At 35.9% G+C, this 21,056-nt stretch overlaps 1 protein-coding gene across 2 annotated transcripts; it reads left to right on the top strand.

Annotated features, from left to right (window-relative positions):
- Positions 1-633: 633 nt before the first annotated feature.
- On the top strand, positions 634-15,676 carry LOC125662816 (uncharacterized). Of its 2 annotated transcripts, none has more exons than XM_048895179.2 (5): positions 634-1,637; positions 8,315-8,638; positions 10,840-11,025; positions 11,855-12,043; positions 14,865-15,676. In XM_048895179.2, the coding sequence occupies exons 1-5, from the start codon at positions 1,592-1,594 to the stop codon at positions 14,948-14,950; spliced, it is 831 nt and encodes a 276-aa protein (XP_048751136.2). In that variant the 5' UTR covers positions 634-1,591; the 3' UTR covers positions 14,951-15,676. The 2 variants fall into 2 exon arrangements, with proteins under 2 accessions (XP_048751136.2, XP_048751135.2); XM_048895178.2 differs by having other exon boundaries at positions 1,406-1,637; positions 10,834-11,025.
- Positions 15,677-21,056: the final 5,380 nt, after the last annotated feature.

The raw sequence follows: 21,056 nt of genomic DNA, 5'->3' as shown, positions 1-21,056 counted from the left end.
GGCCCTGAGCGCTACACGTTAAAGAATCCACACTGCTACGGCCCTGAGCGCTACACGTTAAAGAACCCACACTGCTACGGCCCTGAGCGCTACACGTTAAAGAACCCACACTGCTACGGCCCTGAGCGCTACACGTTAAAGAACCCACATTGCTACTGCCCTGAGCGCTACACGTTAAAGAACCCACATTGCTACTGCCCTGAGCGCTACACCTCAGTCTAAATTTTTCAGTACTTCTCGAACAACTGGTGACGTCTCAGTATAGGGGAAGAATTCTCCGTGGGACGTGAAACAAACATTGGTTTGGGGATGACGTGAACGACAGGTAATACTACTACATGTATCAATGGGAGTCTAGTATGTAAGTTCCGATCAGTCATTTCAACAGTCGAGTAAACACTACGCTCCCTCTCGTGCACAATCAACCACTTTTCTACAATGGTTACGGTGATTCTGAAGATTATTTGTGAGGTGCAGATATCAAAATAATAATGTCAACAGTTCGTGAGTGATTGAAAAATATAATATCTTTTCAACTTGTTGTTTTTCCCGAAAAAAAAAATAAAAATATTTTGGTGTATTTGAATAAATCATCTAAGTTATTAAGTTACAGAAAACTAACCTCTCTCTCTCTCTCTCTCTCTCTCTCTCTCTCTCTCTCTCAATATTTTTGTTCATTTAGATGTTTTCACAAATGCACCGAAATATTGTTATATACAACATAAAAACGAACGAAATCTATGAAATTTACACGAATTCACGACCGATATATTATTATCGTTACAATAGCAGTGTGACACTTCGCTCGATCCACCCTGCAAATTTTGGGGGGAGATTTCTCACATATTTTAAAGAATCCGATTTTACTTTCGTTTTCAATGACCCATCACATTGAATGAGTGGTGTAACACGGTCATCCAAACTCGCTTTTATTAAAACCAGGCCAATGAGTGAATGAAATTTGCACGGTCGAAGTGACACGCAGTGATCAGAGCGATAGTACATGTAATAATCCAAAATCGTTTATTTTGAAACATTTATTGTTTTTACAGCAACGCTTTTGTGACAAATCGAATGACCATATTTTAATTTCATAAACTGAAATAAATCCCCAGATTTAACAGTTTTGGTATTTGATCTACGGTGCGCAGGTATTTAGAAATTACAAATATGTGAACAAATGAAGATAACGAACAGTGATCATTGTCCTATAAATCCCTTAAATAATACAAAATGAGAAGGAAGGCAAACATTTGATGTATATACACTTCACATATATCTACTGCACAGGTAGTCATACATACCTGCTATGTAATGCATTACGTGTCTTATCAATATTTACACCCTATATGATTTTTAAAAGAACGGGAATATGTACACCGTAGTTGGCCGGGTATATCGATTAACTGTTAAGTCGATTAAATACCATGTATTTTGATTTTTGTAGAATCATTTATCTACAACGGAATAACCAGATTTTGCTTTCGTTTTCAGTATTCCTTCAAATTGGAATATCGCTCTATCAAAACGTAAAACGGGGTGTACAGAAGTAATATCTAAGAACGTACCAACTTTTACTTAACCTTAGGACATGAAGAGTATATTGAAGAGGATATTTTTACTTCTTTCACTTCTAGGTAAATTTTTCCTGTGTACTTTTCTCTTATATTCCTGTACCTTACCAAAAAAAAGTTGTATTCGATCAGACTTGTTTAATCATCATTTAACCCTGTACTAAGTGAGATTAGAAGGAACCGGAAGTAAGCAGATGGTTGTATTGTACCTTCTTAGTCCCGGTTTATGTGGATGTCTACATTAAGGTGGTCTGGTACACTGGATTTTTTTTCCCAGTGCCTTGTTGAAGCACCTTTTATGAAACACGATCTCAACATCGAAAGAGCGATACAAGCTTTCAATTGTTTTATTTTGCAGTATTTGTGATTTTTTCCTGGAATGATGAAAAGAGTATTTTGTTTGCAAATAAGGGTTTCAAAACTCCACACTTCGCCTTTATTTGATAATAATGATATCTAATAAGATCTGTGTAAATGTTCTACTCTATCAAAATTATAACAGTTTTTGTTAACATATTTTAATCTGAAACTAAAATATTCAAGAAAATGTCATTTGGAAAAAAAGATATATACAGTGTAGCTGACAAATATATTTAAAAACAAGAGGCCCACAGGCATTATCGTTCATCTGAGTGCTAGTGAAAAAGTACCACTACTCCCAACCGCTATGAAATCTAGAACAGTATAAATCAAGATGTGTTCTTAAAACTTCACTGTCCTCAAAAGTGTATACACTGATGAAAGGCTTTATATAATATAATAAGTGTATTAACATTAAAACAATAAAAGTTATGACTAATTTGGACCCATCCTAGAGTTAAAACCATGGGTTGTTTTTTGTACATCCTTTTCTGCGATTTAGTCCAGTCATTCTAGCCAAATATATTGCTTAACTCCAAACTAATTGCAACAGAAATGTTTTTGTTTTCAAACGGTACGTCTAGGGATGCTCTAGCGTGTATTAAAAACCCTAGAGCACAAAACAAAAGGAAAACGTGTATTTTGGGGGCAAAATCGTACATTTTGATAAAAAAATCATCGAAAATCGGGGAATTATCATTTATCTTCACACATGAAATAAATAAAAGAAACACAATTGCTATAATCATTGGGAACGGTGTTAACATTCACAGACTACTTTATTCATACCAAAAAGAAAAATCGATGAAAATGAGATGAGTTAATATGAAACTCGTAAACATCGATTCTGCCACAAAATGAGATACTATTTATATGAGAAGTTAAAGAAGTGATAATTAATTCATAAAAATTATTTAACAGTTTGAGATTTTAAAATCATGAGTGTATCAGTTGCGGATTAAAGGGGGCGCAGCCCCCCCCCCCACCCTAAAATTTTAAAAATTAAGGTAAATCATGGTCTTTTGTTCAGAAAATTGTAAACGATAAACGAAGCAATAATTTCTTCCACTCTCGGAGAAATGATTGACAAAATGTTTTGATTTATTTAATTACTTTTATTTGGAGAATTTGCATCCTCCCCCCCCCCCCCAAAAAAAAGAAACCTTAAAATTTGCGTCATTATATCAGTTTCACTTTTATCCTAATTGACAGAAAATAGTAAAAATAACTACTTAGGAGACATTTCAAGCCCTATAAAATCTGTAAAATCCAGGCGATCAAGGCGGCCCCCAGACCCCCTGCCTCATAAACTTGCCCCCCCCCCCCTAACCGCAATTCCTGGATTCGCCCCTGTGTATGATCCCATAATCGTGTTTGCTCTGTTCGTTGGTTTGTCAGTCCGTAAAATGTTTAACTTTGGCCCTAACATTTGAATGTTAAATGACAATATTTTCATATTAATATGTGTATTTTTTGTGACAAAACATTTAGATGGTACCAAACATTTTGACATTGTGACCTTGATGATTGACCTACTTTTCGTAACCTTAGAAAAAAACTTGTTTGGGGTGTTGGGGTTCGCTTACCAGTTAGAAAATTCACGCTACATGTTTAGTGATAAATTGAATTGGGTGTATGCAAATTAGCCGGGACGAAGGTATTGTTTTTTACCATTCCCCGTTTCTTTCTCTACAAATATCTATAAGTTTCTTTGAGAATTTTACAGTTCGGATAAAAAAGCAATTAACGCCACGTTTCCTATCAGAAAATTTGCACAAAATATACAGTCCTTGTCGAAGTAAAAAGTAGGTGTTGTTGAGCGAAGACCGCGACTTGATTCATGATTAAGGCTTGTAGATTTAGACACCAAATTTTCCTGCTGTGACACAGGACCTCGATTTTTTCGGTCTCATCGGGAGAACCGTCCCATTTATTCCCCCACGGGAACACAATCTGAAGAACACAGAGTACATATTCTGTCTTCTAATTCTTCTCCTTTGTATCGCCCCGTTTTTATTCTAATTGGAAGTATACCACATCTTCATAGTGCAAGTAAAGATCTTCGATATTTTGGAATGCTCGTGGAAAATTAATTTTCGGTTCTAAAATTTGTTTTAATATCTTTATATAAACATAACTTAATAGTTGATTTACTTTTACATGTACTACTCCTTATAGATATGAAGCAACTCACCACTGTCACACAATAGTAACTTATTATATATTTTCTTTAGAATTTAAAGATTCAGATAATAACTTCATTTTGTGATGTCCAGTTAGTCTTATTATATTGATTCACAAATGTTTAGTGTTTGATAGTAGACAATTCTAATATCGTATAGTTTATACAGTGTCAGTGGTAAGGATCCTCCATCCGAATTCGCCATGTAGTGCAGGTAAAGGAATGAATCTGTGATAATGACGAAGTGCGCGATTCTAAACCATCTCAATGTTGTGGTAGTTTCGGAGACCCCATACTTCACTACAATAGTTCAAAACGAGCTACACAAATTAAGAAAAGTTTTTCGAAAGTTGAAATTCCTAGGTCTTTGTAAAAACGAATTTTCGAGATCATCATTCCCAATGCACGACCACCAGCTTTCGATGGAATATACAAGTTACAAATGAGTCATTTCTGACGGCACTCGTCCTGTTCACACTTATGCCCCCTTTTTTCTCTTAGTTGCACAACATAATGACTATCACCAAGAGATGTATTGCAAATTCAAGTGTTCTATCACTACCTGAAAATTAAAAAGTCGATGCAATTCACCTGTGAGGGACAAATGCCCAATGCTTGAAAAACATTTGATTTTACTAAATCAGCTGGAAATTATTTTCATGTATGTACAATTAGAAGCTAAGTTCAAGGCCGCTTGTGTCATGGCCGCATCAAACCTAAGATGCGATTACTCTATCACCAAACGCTCGACATTTCGAAGTGAAAATCACGAGTCTTTCGAATATGACCTTAAAGACGGAGATCCTGTATCGCGAAAGACATTGACACGTTAAAGAATCATTACAAGTGGTATTTCACCTACAACTACAAACAAAACATTACATAAACGTTTGAAGGAATATTAATTGATAAGAAATAATACGTTTTTGTTGTTCTTATGTTTTAGCGACATTTAACGTTAAACATTATCAACTACAATAGAGGTCAGCTAATCCGTGTATTTGAAATTAACATTCGTACAGAAGGTGTGAAATTGGCGGTGGCTATTGAAATATGACAAAAGAGGTGTTTATGTCTTTTGTTTCTCAAATATGAATCCAGTTTTCTATAAAATTAAGATTGAGGCAAATGCAACGATCTAATTATGCTTGTTAGATCCGCTCACATATCTGTTGATCATTACTGTAGTTAGTCATTATTTGTTTTATCTAATATTCATTTATATGACTTATTTCTCAATCTATTTCAATCACATTTTGATTGTTTCTTTTTCGTTCTGTATTTTCCCTTCTTATCCAAGGTGACAGGTTCTTATCGGCTGGCTAATTCCATGTCTAGATGCATCCCTCCTCCCGTCCGATAATATGCTCCAGTCTTACAAGAATTTTTAAAATCATTTTATATGTTTTCATATACGTATATGAAAATGTATAGGGTTATTCAAGATCTGTCTTTGAAAAGAGGCCTGGAAATACAAATTGTACACGTGTTTTAACGGCACTCAGATTGAATGTACAAAAATGACGATACAGACACGACTTTTCAATGAATTTAATAGAGTAATGAATAAATAAAGTTGAATAATAAATATTCCATTCCGATACAATTTATGCATCTTTTTATGCATAGAGGTATTTACAAAGTTAAAAAAAAAAATATGCATTTCCTTTTATTCCAACGTGTTCGTAAGTCATTAAACTATTCCTTGTTTAAACTAAACCCAGGATGAAACAAATAATGCCGAAAAAAAAATCAAAGCGTGCAGGTCATGCCTAGCGTTTCGTACAGACTGTTCACAACCCTCTCCCCGTCTAAAAATATTTCATCTTTCCTGACGAGAAATTCCTTTAAATCATTTTATCTGTTTTCATTCACGTACACGTGTATATAAAATGTATAGGTTTATTCAACAGCTCTATTTGGGAAGAGGCCTGGAATATACAAATTGCAAATGTATTTTAACGACACTTAGAATGAATGAACGAAAATAGGGAAACAGACGCGACCATTTCATATTCAGTTTCAATGAATTTGATAGAGCAATGAATCAATATAATTTGATTAATCAATATTCCATGAAAATATAATTTTGCATATTTTTCTTTTATTTTCGAAATTAAAAAATAATTCATTTCTTTTCATTCCAACTTGTTCATAAGTCATGGATCTAATCAGCAAAAATGAAATTTACCGCATCGTACATGAGCAATCATTTTAAAATGAATCATTATAATTTCTTTCTATTTGAATCAAATATTACCGAAGAAGATCAAAGCGTGTAGGCCACGCTTACTGTTTCGTGCAGACCGTTCACAAAGCGTGCAAGCCACGCCTACAAAGTGGTCAGCGTTTCGTGCAAAGCGTTCGCCGTTCCGTGCAGACCGTTCAGCGTTTCGTGCAAAGCGTTCACCGTTCCGTGCAGATCATTCAGCGTTTCGTACAAAGCGTTCACAGTTCCGTGCAAGAATCGTTTCGTACTGTTCCGTGCAAGTGGTGTAGTAGTACGCTTCAGGGTCTGTAAGAAGAAGTTAAAAATGTGTATTGTTCACACATTTAATAACTGACAATTTTAGCCTCTCCCCGATACCAAAACCCTTACCCCAGGCATCATCAAATTTACAATTTTAGTAAAGGACTACCTGCTTTTTCTCCATTTAGTTTCAATTCAGTATCAATACCACTTAAGAAGATGTTATTAAAGTGTTTTACACATAAACACTATATACCAAGTTTGGCCCCACTCTGGGGTCAGAACCCCAACCCCGGGAGTCATGAAATTTACAATTTTGGTAGAAGCTTTCTTGGTCATCATTACTATATATTCACTTTCTCTGCTAGATGCCCAGGAGTAAATAAAATTTTAAAAGTAATACATAAATTTTACAGTTTTGACCATACAATTAAGGCCCCTTAGGTTGGGGGTCATGCAATTCACAATTTCCGGTCTCCTTCACCTACAAATGCTGCATACAAAGATTGGCCCAGTGGTTTCTCGGAAGAAGTTTTTAACGGACGACACACACCGCACAACGCCGGACGCACATCAATAGCAATAGATCACCTGAGTCACTCAGAAAAATAGAAATTACTTTCCTTTATTATTTCATTTAATTTGTAAACCATTTATATCAAGGGGATGTGTTGTTGGTTTTTTTTTTAACAATGTACCGTTTAACTTTAAACTTTCAATCGGGTTAGGTTAAAATTTGAAAATTCGTAATATTTCTGAATTTCCACAATTTCATTTTAATTTCTTTTTTTTTTTAAGACACATATGTCCCATATACCTTCTTTTTGTAAATGGACATGTTTTTTTTTAAAGATGTTATCCGAAGATGGAAAAAATATTAACAATTAACTTTTTCATTTTTCAATTAGAACGTCTATCTGGGTCCTTTAAGAAAGTGATATACATGCATATCATGCTTCAAATCACAACAAAATGTGGACTCTATATACTGAAGCCTTTGTTATCATTCCAGAAAAAACAATCACAAAACAAAATCATATAAAATGGTTGAAAGCTTGAATCACTATTTCGATGGTGACATCATATTTCATGTGTTTTAACAAACCATTAATCAATTAAACATTTGTCTCTCTATTGTGTATTAGTTGTGTGTTTGTGTTGGCATGTTACTATCCCCGCCGTGCTTACGCTACAGAATAAAGTAAGAGACTAGTACAAACTCATACTGCGAAGCGAATACACTTAATGAATGAAATACTCTGTAATAAAAACAGATGAACGATCCCTCGAACATCATACACATTTAAAATAATTTCAGATAAGTGGGAAATTATAGAACAAAACACAATAATTTAGTAAAGAAAATATTCAATGCAAAAAGTTCTACAATACAAAACAAAAGTGATATATCATACATGATAAAATACAAAAAATAAATGGATAGATCAAACTTTCCACGTTTGACATCCATTGGGAATGACCAACATCGAGATCAGGGGTCAAAGGTCAGGCAAATCTGACGGTTAAACATGTAGCTCAGTCTTAGAAGCTTACATCATATTAACTTATCAAATGAACGCAGAATATGAATAAAGATATGTCGTCATTGTTCACGGTCATATTGATGAACTTTAACCCTGTTTATCCTTGCAAATGAATTCTACATTGTAAACACTCGGATTGTTCACAAGATTAAGACAAATTATATTGCTTTCTTATTCCATTTAGGTATTTGGACTCCTCTTATAAATACTGATGAATTTGAAAAAGGCTGGTGTCATGAACAGCAAAGGGAATTAGAAATTGAGACCAGATGTGAAATAAAGGAACTTTATATCAGCATCACTTCCGACCCTACACAATCAGGCAGCGACTATCTCATCCAATGTGTTCAAACTAAATGTGGTAACGGTACCTATGACAAAGCGACCCAAATTCTGACATTTACTATGACATTTAATCATACAATACACTCTGGGAAGTATCTGTTGGTAAAAATAATATGCTCCAATGGAACAGAGAAGAATGAACCCTATCTACTCAAACCGTGTGGTAAGTTTACATTGGTATAACTCGTGGCAGATTCTAAACAGTCACAAATAATTTGAGAAGTTTTAATTGAATGGTATAACTCATGGTAGATTCTAAACAGTCACAAATAACGTGATTTCTTTTCTATTGAATGGTATAACTCATGGAGTGTCCAGGGGTCCGTGTTTGCCCGACTCTCTATTTTGTATTGCGTATATGAGTTATGAGATTGATCACTGTTCGTTATCTTCACCTCTCATGGTAGAATGTAAAGTCTCACAAACCACGTAGTAAGTTTACATCGACATAACACATGACATATTGTAAAGAGTCACAAACCACGTGGTAAGTTTATATTGGTATAACTCGTGACATATTGTAAAGAGTCACGAACCACATGGTAAGTTTATATTGGTGGTATAACTTGTCACAAACTGTAATGTCTCACAAACCATGTGGTACGTTTGTATTGAATGGTTTAACTCGTAACAGATGGTAAAGTCTCACGCAGGTCATCTTGGTACATGCTGAAAAACACATATTAAATCCTAACACTCACACTATGACTGGTTTATATAAGGGTTTATCCAAGTACAATGTAAATCTTAAATACTCAATTAGTAATTCGTGTCTCTAATGAGTTTATTTTAATACAAGCAAAGAATATACACATGTAACTTTGTTGTTGTTGTTGTTGTTGTTTTTTACCTCACACGACCCGAACGCTCTAATGAGTTTATTTTGGTACATGCACAGTATATAACTTTCTTTTTTACCTTACCCGAGTCGAACGCTTACATGGGCATTTCTGATCATATTGTGCCTGTCCGTCCGTAAAATTTTCAAAGTTAAACTTCTTCAGAACCACTCAAACAATTTCAGTCAAACTTGGTACAAATCAATCTTGGCTGGTTTGGATTCATTTTTGCTTCAAACGAAGGACCATGTCCCCTTCAAAAAGGAGATAATCACGAAAAGGCAAACAATAGGGTGGAGTCATTTAAAAATATTCCCAAGAACAATTGGACCTAAAAGCTTCCTGACAGTGCAGATTCGACTTTGCTCAAATTATGGCCCCTGGGGATAGGATTGGGCTACAATAGGGGATCAAAATTTTACAGACTAATATACAGATAAAATCTTTTCAAGAACTACTGGACAAGAAAAGCTGAAATGCACATGAAGCCTCCTGACATATAGTCGATCCAAGTTGGTGCAAATCATGGTCCCCGGGGGTATAGTGCGACCATAATAGGGATCAATGTTTTACATTCAGGTATATTGGGAAAATCTTTAACAATTTTCTTTTGAAGAACCACTGGTCGAGAAAAGTTTAAATTTACATGAACGCTTTTTGACATAAAGTAGATTCAAGTTTGTGATTAAAGATTTTCACCACAGATAGACCGACAGACAGGCCAAAAACTATATGTCCCCGAATCTTCGACTCTGGGGCGTAAAATATTTATCTAAAATACTCGATTTTTTAAAATTTTATTTCAAGGGAAAACAAGATGTGTTTGTGAAACGCAAATACCCCCGATAATGTCCAATTCCGAAGATGACCAAGTCACAAGGACAAATATCTTGGTAGCAGTAGAAAGATCTTGTCACAAGAAATGCTCATGCACAATATGAAAGCTCTAATATTCTCCATTTAGAAGTTATGACCAATGCCTTTTTTTTAAAAAAATGGGTCAAACGTCAAGGTCAAAAGCTTTAGTACCAACGGAAAGGTCTTGTCACAAGGAATACTCATGTGAAATATCAAAGCTCTATCACTTACTTTTCAAAAGTTATTAGCAAGGTTAAAGTTTTAAAAGAGTAGATCAAAACTCCAAGGTCAAGGGTAAAAAAATGTTGGTACCCACGGAAAGGTCTGATCACAGGGAATACTCATCTGAAATATAAGAAACTATTAGCAAGGTTAAAGTTTCAGAATTACAGAATGACAGACAGGACAAAAACAATATGCCCCCTCCCGATCTTCGATCTCGGGGGGATAATTAGGACAGTTATTATAATCATTTCATAACTATTGTCAGTGTCAGAATTTACTTGAGATTGATTGTATATTGTTTAACGTCCCTCTTGAGAATTTTTCACTCATATGGAGACGTCACCATTGCCGGTGAAGGGCTACAAGATTGAGGCCCATGAATCATTTAGTAAGTTTCAGAATTTACTTGTGATAAACATTTCAATCTTATCGTCAGTTTCAGGATTTACAGCGCACGCCGTCCACAATGATACTCACATCAAGGTGTCCTGTGAACACGACTCCTTTAACTACTCCAGCACGGGAATGACTATAAAGGAGAAGAATAACAAGGGGGAGGACAACATTTATGCTACATGCCTGATGCTCAGAACTATACTCACCGTCCGGTGCACACATGGCGCTACAGGTTATTTTCCTTATGTTAGAAAAAGTGGGTTGATCACAGAGTCCCATCAACTCATACAAAAAAATACTACATGTTCAACAATAGGTTTTTATTATAGTACAGCATTTTGTACTCTCATTTATAGAATTTAAAAAAAATTATTCGTTGAATGACTACATTCAGAACTTTGTACATCCTTAACAATGATTATAAAGGGGGAGGAGAACAGTTATGCTACATGCCTGAGGAGCACAACAACACTCACCGTCCGGTGCACACCGGGCGCTACAGGTTATTTTACTTATGTTAGAAAAAGTGGTTTTATCACCGAGTCCCACCGACTCATACAAAAAAATACTACATGATAAACAATAGGTTTTTATTATAGTACAACATTTTGTACTTTCATTTATAGAATTTAAAAACTTTTAATCGTTGAATGACTACATTCAAAACTTTGTACAACCTCAACAACTGTGATAGATTGATTTACTATAGTAAAAACAATCTTTGATGGGTTGAATCACTATAGAAGAAGAAAAAAAAAATCAAAATGATAGTTTCACTTACAACATTGATAACTGATGCATCGATTTGCGATATAATTTTTCATGATGTTTAAATTTAAGATACATTATCCCTCTCTATTCAGCTCTACAAAATGTTTTGTCTCTCTTTTTGACTTAATCTAGAAATCATTCGAAAGTACATATCATACGGTACATTATATTCATTTTCCTTTGTAAAAACAAATTATTTTTTGCTTTCATCGTTTTGAAAAAAAAGTGCATTTGTAGGCTAGTAACAAGTGTTCCTAAGGATAAAGGTTTACATTGTATTTTTTTTAAAGCTCTGTCAAGCGGTGTGGAATACACATTGCCGTACACATCAGGTATGGTTCTTATGTGCGAATTAGACAGACAAGTGATTAACGTTACAGTGGAACAACAAACGTCAACAGGTGCGTCAACGTCAACAGGAAGCACTGAGATAACGGGCATGTCAACTTCACCGACAATAGGCAGGACTGGAGAAGCAGGTACGATTTGTTTTTAACAGTATAATGTTCGTTTGTTTTACACATTCCATACGATAGCAACACCTGTTTAAGCTGCGGTTTTTATTCCTGCATCAGTGCCGATATTGAGGACATTTAAATAAAAATACTTCCCATATGTCCTGATTTTCTGTACCACGTGACTTGGGTGTTGACGGTCTCTGTCTGAGGGACCGCTACCCACGTTCTACATTTTAAGTACCATGTGATTGATTGATTGAATATTGTTTAACGTCCCTCTCGAGAATATGGAGACGTCACCACTGCCAGTGAAGGGCTGCAAAATTTAGGCCTATGCTGTGCGCTTATGGCCTTTGAGCAGGGAGGGATCTCTATCGCGACCCACCTGCTGTGACACGGGACCTCGGTTTTTGCGGTCTCATCCAAAGGACCGCCCCATTTAGTCGCCTTCTACAAGCAAGGGGTACTGAGGACCTATTCTAATCTGCATCCCCACGGAATACGTACCATGTGACTTAGGTATTGAAATTATTTGTCTGAGACATTATGTCCAGCTGTGATATTCCCAAATGTGACGTGACGATCCATTCATACGAGGGAATATAGTTAAAGTTATCTCCCTTCGTATCATCATGTCTTTCATCAGGGTTATTCCTTAAATGTAGCCAGGAGTGTGAACACACATTTAACATGAAAGTGAAATCTACTTCTGTCCAATAATCTTATGAAGTCAAGGGACACTATACCATTTTGATATTTTCCAAAGGCAATACAATTTCCACTTAAATCTGATAAAAGGTTTCTGTGACTGCTGTTATGACAGCAGGACGGACGCGAAGGATAGCAGTATCTGACCTAGAGAATCCTGAACCTTAGACAGGACATGTGCTTTGTATGTAATATAGTTTCTTAAAGGGATATGGTTATGCAATTTGGGGGTCCTAAGTTAATCACAGAAAAATCTTATGTTTTCACACTGGATATGATTCAGATTCAAATAGTACATTGTTCATATGGATGAGGAAAGAGTGGCGTTGTATCCCTGTTGCTGTTAATGGGGAACCACTTTAGTGATAGGTGTCTAAAGGGGTAGGCACCGACAGATTTTACCTGAGAAATGATAGGATTGGTTATATTAAAAATATTTGTCGTAATATTCTGTTGATATACAGCCTAGATAAGCTTCAGTACTAATTTTAAAACGTTAAAAATAAAAATATCCGCTCTCTATTGAGGCTGCCATGATGTGGAACTCTTTTGTATTGAACACCACATACATCAATTATTTTGACGCCACACCGTCTGTTCCGGTTTTGATGAGATTATAAGATCATCAAAAATGTACATGTGGTATTGTTAATGAATAAATAGGTTGATGCCTTCCTGTCAGGCAGTTATATTAATGCTAAGGAGAGATATGAAAAAAAGTTTTTTTCTCTCGAAATTCCTGACCCAACCAAGTCATGTAAAAAGAAAATACTATGTAAACTGTGAATCCATCATTGGTGTAATGATAAGTTGAGGTTGGAGACATTTGTATGAAGAAACGTGTACTGTCTGCCTGGTCTGCGACTCGACTGAACGTCTTTTTAGTCGAGTCACAACGAAGTTGAACTCTGCTATTGGTTTGGTGATGCGGGGCGGGCGGGTGGGCATCAACAATTGGTTTCCGGATGATAACTCGCAAAGTTTACAATCTAATCAAATGAAACTTTGACATATTGCTGGATACCAGGTAAGGAAGACCCCTATTGATTTTGGAGAAAAATGGTCAACGTTCAAGGTCACAGTGACCGAATATAGAATGGAAATTTTAGAAATATTTGGTTTCCAGATGATAACTCAGAAAGTTTAAATCCGACTTAAATGATGCTTAAAGATATTGTTCGGTACCTGGTAAGGAAGACCCCTATTGATTTTGAAGAAAAACGGTCAAAGGTCAAAGTGACCGAAAATAGATTAAAAATTCCAAAACATTTTGGTTTCCGGAAGATAACTCGAAAACTTTTAATTCGAATCAAATGAAACTTGGATATATTGTTGGGTACCAGCAAAGCAAGGCCCCTATTGCTTTTGGAGAAAAAGGTCAAAAGTCAAGGTCACAGTGACCGAAAATAGATTGAAAACTTCAGACAAATATGGTTTCTGGACATTAACTCGAAAAGTTTAAAACTGAAATTAGTTCTTCACAATTATAAATATGCCGTATCATTTCTGATTTTACAATGTACCCCATGCAACTCGGCTCATGCACCCCTGGGTGCATACATTGCTTTTCTTAATTTTTCTTGCGAAAGAAATGGCTCAAATCTATACGGTTCCATACTTAACTGTTCGTGACTTGTCATGTTTACAGTGCTGCTGATGAAATAAACCGGAACCGACGGTGTGAGTTCATGAATTAAACTTTAATGGCCGCTCTCTTAGCGGCGGGCAATTTCAAATATATGATAGATATTGATTTAATTGTTATGCAAGGATTTTTGTTCTTATCGACAGTCATTTACATTATCAGTAAAAATACTTTATTCATAAATGCAACAATGTGGTTAAGGTTGCCTTTCCCTTTAAGGGACCAATGCGAGTAATGATACTAAAGCAAAAGCATCAGCAAGTTCACGCATTGACTTGAAACACAACCAAGACAATATTTCGTAACGCTATTCACATATAGTAAAACGCAAAGAAGTTGTTTATGATATATCAATTTCAATTGCTAGAGTTTGAAATAAAATCGACATAGTTATTATATTGCTGCACATACATGCATTGGTTTGATGAGATAATGTATGGTGCACCAGAATACCTACTCTTTCATTAATGTATTTTTTTCTGTTGGCAGCGGATACGAGCTGTGGCAATACAAATCAAATTTGCGTTCTTATCCACATCGTCAGCATTACCCTTTATGACATCGTCAAGATTTGATACGACGATGATGCTAACATCATCATATGGATCACTGTCACACCCACAGACATAGAGCCATGAATGACCGATGGGCTCCAGAATGCCGCCGTGACGTCATGGCGAGGATACATTTGAAGAGACCACTGATGGAAATGACAGAGCGAAGAAGTATATCTTAATTCCGGTGCACCGACCTCTGATTGGGTTCTTCGCTGAATTCATATCATACTATCAACGTTGTAATACGTAAACAGTTTCATTTTGAATTTATATCAAATTCTGCAATATTTTAAGGTATCGTAATTTGCAGTAGTTAATGTCTCTGAATATTGTAGTGTATTGAGAGTTTCGTAACTTGCAGTAGTTAATTTTTCTAACTATTGTAGTGTTTCGATAGTTTCGTAATTTGCAGTAGTTAATTTCTCTAAATATTGTAGTGGATTGATAGTTTCGAGTTCTATACAACACGTGGGATTTCCGAATCAAACTGAAATTAAAGAGGTACTCTACATTGTGATAATGACTGACTTTCTTTTAAAACATGGATGAAAATATAAATATCTGCAATAGTTGTCTATTACGTTAAAGCATTATCGCCTAGCTGAATAGCTCAGTAGGTTAGCACGTTGACTGCTGAACTGTAGATCGCGAGTTCAAGTCTAGCAGGAGTTTTATTTTTTTTTCAGATTGTTTACTACTAAAACTGCATTTTTGACTAAATAAAGTAATTTTGAAAATTTGAAATTGAAAATATTGTTGTACTTATCCTCCACTTTCCATTCATATCAATTTTCTCTGGTGTAGCACACCTCCTTAATCTGGTTCCGTGGTCATGATTTACGTAAACTGCAGTATAAAATAGGACGACTTGTGATGTGGCTTACCGATTCATTCATAAATTAATCAAATGTCTTAACAATTTATGCATTGAAGAGATGTGTCTTATTACGACGTGTTTGTACAGAGTGTTTCATCAAGTGATAAGGAACACTGACCAATCCCATAACAAATACATAATCATTAGAATGGCAAATACGGACGTCTGGACTACCAAAAGTGGGGTCAAGTGCACACTCATTATAAACCTTATATCTTGATCAGATAAACGGAGTAATTCGAAGTCAGAATCAGTGTGCCAAGAACGGCTTAACAATCGGTAAGAAACACGTCATATAGTAATCTATCCAATGACAGCATGTGTTTCCAAATTAGATCATTATGATTACTAGAAAATATCCGAAAAGCTGGCTCTAAACGAAACTGGCCAAACGCGATTTGTCATTAACCAACCTCAATTAAAAAAAAAAATATAATACGCAAAATATAATATCGCGTATTGAATCATTTAGACATAACAAGATGTACTGTGAGCAATGCTCACTAAGAATACCCCCCGCTTACCCCAATCTCCCAAAGGCTGTTGGTAATAGGTATAAACTACCTCTTTTCTGAGTGTAAAAAAACAAATGGCATGCCAAACCGAACCATATTGCTACTTCGATGTCCAGTGCGCGTGACCTTTGACCTGTTGACCCCAAAATCGATAGGGAAGATCTTCATCCCATGGGTAGTCCATATGTATGATATGGTGACTGTAGGTGGAAAGGATAACACTTTAGAGCCCGGAAACCATATTGCTACTTCGATGTCCAGTGTGCTTGACCTTTGACCTCTTGACCCAAAAATTGATAGGGAACATCTTCATCCCATGGGTAGTCCATATGTATGATATGGTGACTGTAGGTGGAAAGGATAACGCTTTAGAGCCCGGAAACCATATTGCTACTTCGATGTCCAGTGCGCTTGACCTTTGACCCCAAAATCGATAGGGAACATCTTCATCCCATGGGTAGTCCATATATATGATATGGTGACGGTAGGTGGAAAGGATAATGCTTTAGAGCCCGGAAACCATTGCGTCTACAGACGGACGGACAGACAGACAGACAACCCGATTCCAGTATACCCCCCCCCCCAACTTGTTGCGGGGGTATAAATATAAGGTGATAATGATATATTGATATGTGAATATGGTTGGTTGGTTGCATGCTTATTTGTTTTATGTCCCGTCAGGAATGTTGAGTCGTCACCAGCTGTTGGTGAAGTACCAAAAAGGTGTTGCACGCGTCATGATAATTTCCTTAAAGGTATTGCGTGAAAGTTTAATAAAGTTGTTCAAAGAAACCTATTGGGATTTATTTCTTGGTTCATACATTTTTTAAAATAAGTTTAAAAGACGTGTATTAACAAGAATAAGCTCATATATTTTGAGTTTAAATAAAGGAATACGCATTTCATATGATATTTAACGTTGAAATACAGGGGTATCCCCCTCCCCCCAATTTCAGATTTAAAAACTGCCTCCGTGAAAGAAAATGAATATAGCATGCGCATCTTCTTCAAAATTTTCCACTGAAAACTGTCGCTTTAAAATTTTGTTTCACTAGGGCAGTTTTTGTTGTTGTAACTTTCAAAAATTCGAAACGATTTCCCTAATATTATGTTCAACTTCACTTGTACGTTTATTTGCCATAGGCCTTCATGGTCAACTGCTACGTTCAGTGGGTAAGGTCGTCGACTTTTAAATGTAAACATGTTATCATTTTTAAACACGGGGTTGGAATCCCTCACATACCACAATACTTCAGCTTCTCCATCGTCAACGTTCCATATCTGTATAAACGCTACTACAGGGAGATTGGGTGGTTAGAATAAGTTTAGTTCTGTAAATGCTATCAGTGGTAGAGTATTCGCTTCGTTACCGGGAGGTTGTGAGATTGAGTCGCGCTCGTACTGATTATGTTTTCTTTTAAACTGATTTTTTCAATGTGTCCGGATTTTCACAAACTTACAACTGAAGGCAAAGACGAATGTGACTTATGTCTGTATTTAGATAATTTACGGTCATCCAATGTAAGTCATCGAACATGCTGTTTAACACTCATGACAATCTCAGAAACTATGAAAATCCCACCATATAAAAGGACAAAGTAAAGAATAATCATTAAGTATCATTCAAATATAGTAATTACATTGGAACGTGATGGGTGTATATAAATATGGAACGTTGATGATGGAGAAGCTGAAGTCTTAATAATGGAATATCCAAATAAGAAGCAGATATGGCAAACTCTGTGACATATTTTATTTCTTGCTGACTTGGATAAATCGATTCAGCATATGAATGAAAATTAATATCGTTGATAAATAAAACGTTATTGATATATTTAAATATCGAGTTGAAGGACACAGCAAGGGATTTTTCTTCTCATATAAAAGCTTTTGAATAAATTCTGCCTCAGAAGAATACAAAAACAGGAAAGCTAACAATGGAGCGCGATTTGTGCCCATGGGAATTCCACCAAAATGCTGGAAAACCTGATCAACAAAGACGAAGATATCGTGAATGAGGAACTCCAGCATATTCAGAGTGGTGTTTAACAAGAGATGTTTGTAAAACACACATGCCCCCATGGTGCAAAATTGAAAAGGGTTATAAACACACATCATTTAATTGATAATATTATCATAAATTCAAAATATTGAGCAGACAATATCTTCCTATATCAAGAGTGGATTGCCCATGTGACTAAAAACCAATAGGGGTCATCTACTCCTTATGCTGTACCAGTGTACCAAGTTTGGTGTCAATCAAGCACATAATTCTTAAGAATGTAGGAGACAATATATTACTATGTACAGTTCAACCATTGATCATGTGACCTCAAAATCCATAGGGGTAATATCCTCCTGAATATGTACCAGTGTACTAAGTTTGATGTCTGTCAAGCAAAGAATTATCAAGATATTGTGTGGACAGTATATTACTATGTCCAATTTCACCCTTCACATTTGACCATGTGACCTCAAAATCAATAGGGGTCATTTTCTCCTGAAGATGTACCAAGTTGATGTCTGTCAAGCAAAGGGTTCTCAAGATATTGAGCAGACAGTATATTCCTATGTCCAGAGTAGATTGACCCTTGACCCTTTGACCTGGAAAACAATGGGAGTCGTCTTCTACTCATAACCAAACCACATATGAAATATCATTATCATCAAGTGAATTGTTCTCAAGATATTGAGTGGACAACATGTGGTCTACCGACCGACCGCCAGACATGTGCAAAGCAACATGCCTCTTTTCTTTGAAGGGGGGGGGGGGGCATAACAAAGTAATTTTTGGATGACTGATCACTAGATATAAATATCTCCGTTTTCCATTGTTGTTGAAAAAGCAATTGTCTATGTCACAAAGTCTAGTTTTTAATTTATCATGAGGAATGCTCGTGTAAAATGTTGAAAAGTTATACGTTTTGATGTTGATTATTTGAGTAAAGTTTTGCGATTTCAAAAGCTCTTTAGAATTTCTTTTAGAATCCGCACTTAATTTACACCACTTCTGGCATAATTAGTCGTACAGTACGTTTAGAGTGTTAATATTTTCGAGAAGAGCAAATATTAAATATTTTGTCAATGAAAAAAATCCAGCATCTTTTTAATATCAACTTCAGAGTACAAGATATGAGTATTTCCGTGTTCAATTTTTTTTATAGCAACAGCTATCTATGGCGGAAAAAAGCTGGTATTTATATAATAGAGTCCGCCATGCACAGTTATCTCCCCCATATGGCGCTAGTGTACTCTGAGGTATAATCATCGCCATATTGTTTATGTTTACATCAGTTGTTAAACCGCGTCAAGTATAAATCGACGAAATGCCTGTTTATTGCTGCGTACCTTTGCGTAAAAATAAGAAAGGCGGACATCTATTTCCTTCCAACCCAGATCTAAGGTTGAAATGGCGAATCGCGATTCGAAGGTTGGACGAAAAAACAAAAAAGTTGTGTACGCCAGCTGCTCACGACCGTGTATGCGGTGATCACTTCACACCCGACAATTACACCACTACACTTCTTGGTTAGTTCGATCGTTTTGTTATTTAAAATCATCGGTTTATCAATGTATCTTGTCTTTAAAATTATGGAATAACGTTTATAATGTAACGTTGAACACAATGCGACAGTTATGAACGATAGGTAGACTACGCCCAAATTATTTATTTTGACAACGAGTCGCGTTACATAATTCAACCAAGCTGTTTCTTTCGATCCTACTCATATATTGAATAAAGTGAAAATACACGTGAAATTGTATTTTCGAGTTTCATTGGTGTTTAGGTGAGAAAAAGAGATTGAAGCCTAACGCTATTCCATCTGTGTTTACCTTCGCATCAACATTTAAGAATGAATCATGTAGCAGTGCAAGAGAGGAGAGATACAACAAAAGAGTAAAGTATGATAGAGACAGTAGTGAAGTGAAGTGTGACGAAGACAATATCGGTGTTGATTGTGTGGTGAATGAAATGGTGGTTGGATCGGTACAAGAAACCAGTGTTGATGAAAGCGAGTTGTGTAACCAGTCTGTCCAAGGTGATATTGGCATAACCAACAGGTTATGCCAATAACCTGTTGGCCTCATTTCGAGTTTCATTTCAATAAGCCTCATTCAGAATTTGCAAAATAATCATAAAATATTACACTGGTTTCGAAAGTTATGACCATTTCATGACGTTTTTTCTTCAAATTCTTGGACCAGCAGCGCATGATTTGAACCTTGAAAGTAACTTACTTTCCCCTCTAGATCAATTGCTTTTGGTTTTGATGAAATTGAGACAAGCAAAAGAAGATATTGAACTAAGCTATATGTTTCAAGTTAGTGAAAGTACCGTTTCAAATATCATTATCACTTGGATTAATTGTATGTACTTTCAACTTAAGGAGATTAACATTTGGCCCTCTAGATCAGAAATTGATGAATGTATGCCAACTGACTTCTTTGCTAATGTCCAAAAAACTAGAGTAATAGTTGATGCCACTGAGGTAAATGTACCAATAGATAAGCCTCAGAATGTAAATGCCAAGAGTGCCACTTTTTCAAATTACAAGAAAAAGACTTTTCAAGTAATGATTGGTTGCACACCACGTGGAACTGTTAGTTACATTTCTGATGCATACTGTGGTGTCACAAGAGACAGACAAATCATTGAGCGATCTGAGTTATTGAGAGACAGGGACAAATTTGAAGACCATGGTAGCATAATGGCGGTACAGGATTTGTTTGC

Source organism: Ostrea edulis, chromosome 8 (assembly GCF_947568905.1).
Source record: "Ostrea edulis chromosome 8, xbOstEdul1.1, whole genome shotgun sequence".
Classification (NCBI taxonomy): Eukaryota; Metazoa; Mollusca; class Bivalvia; order Ostreida; family Ostreidae; genus Ostrea; species Ostrea edulis.
This window is presented reverse-complemented; position numbering and strand designations above follow the sequence as displayed.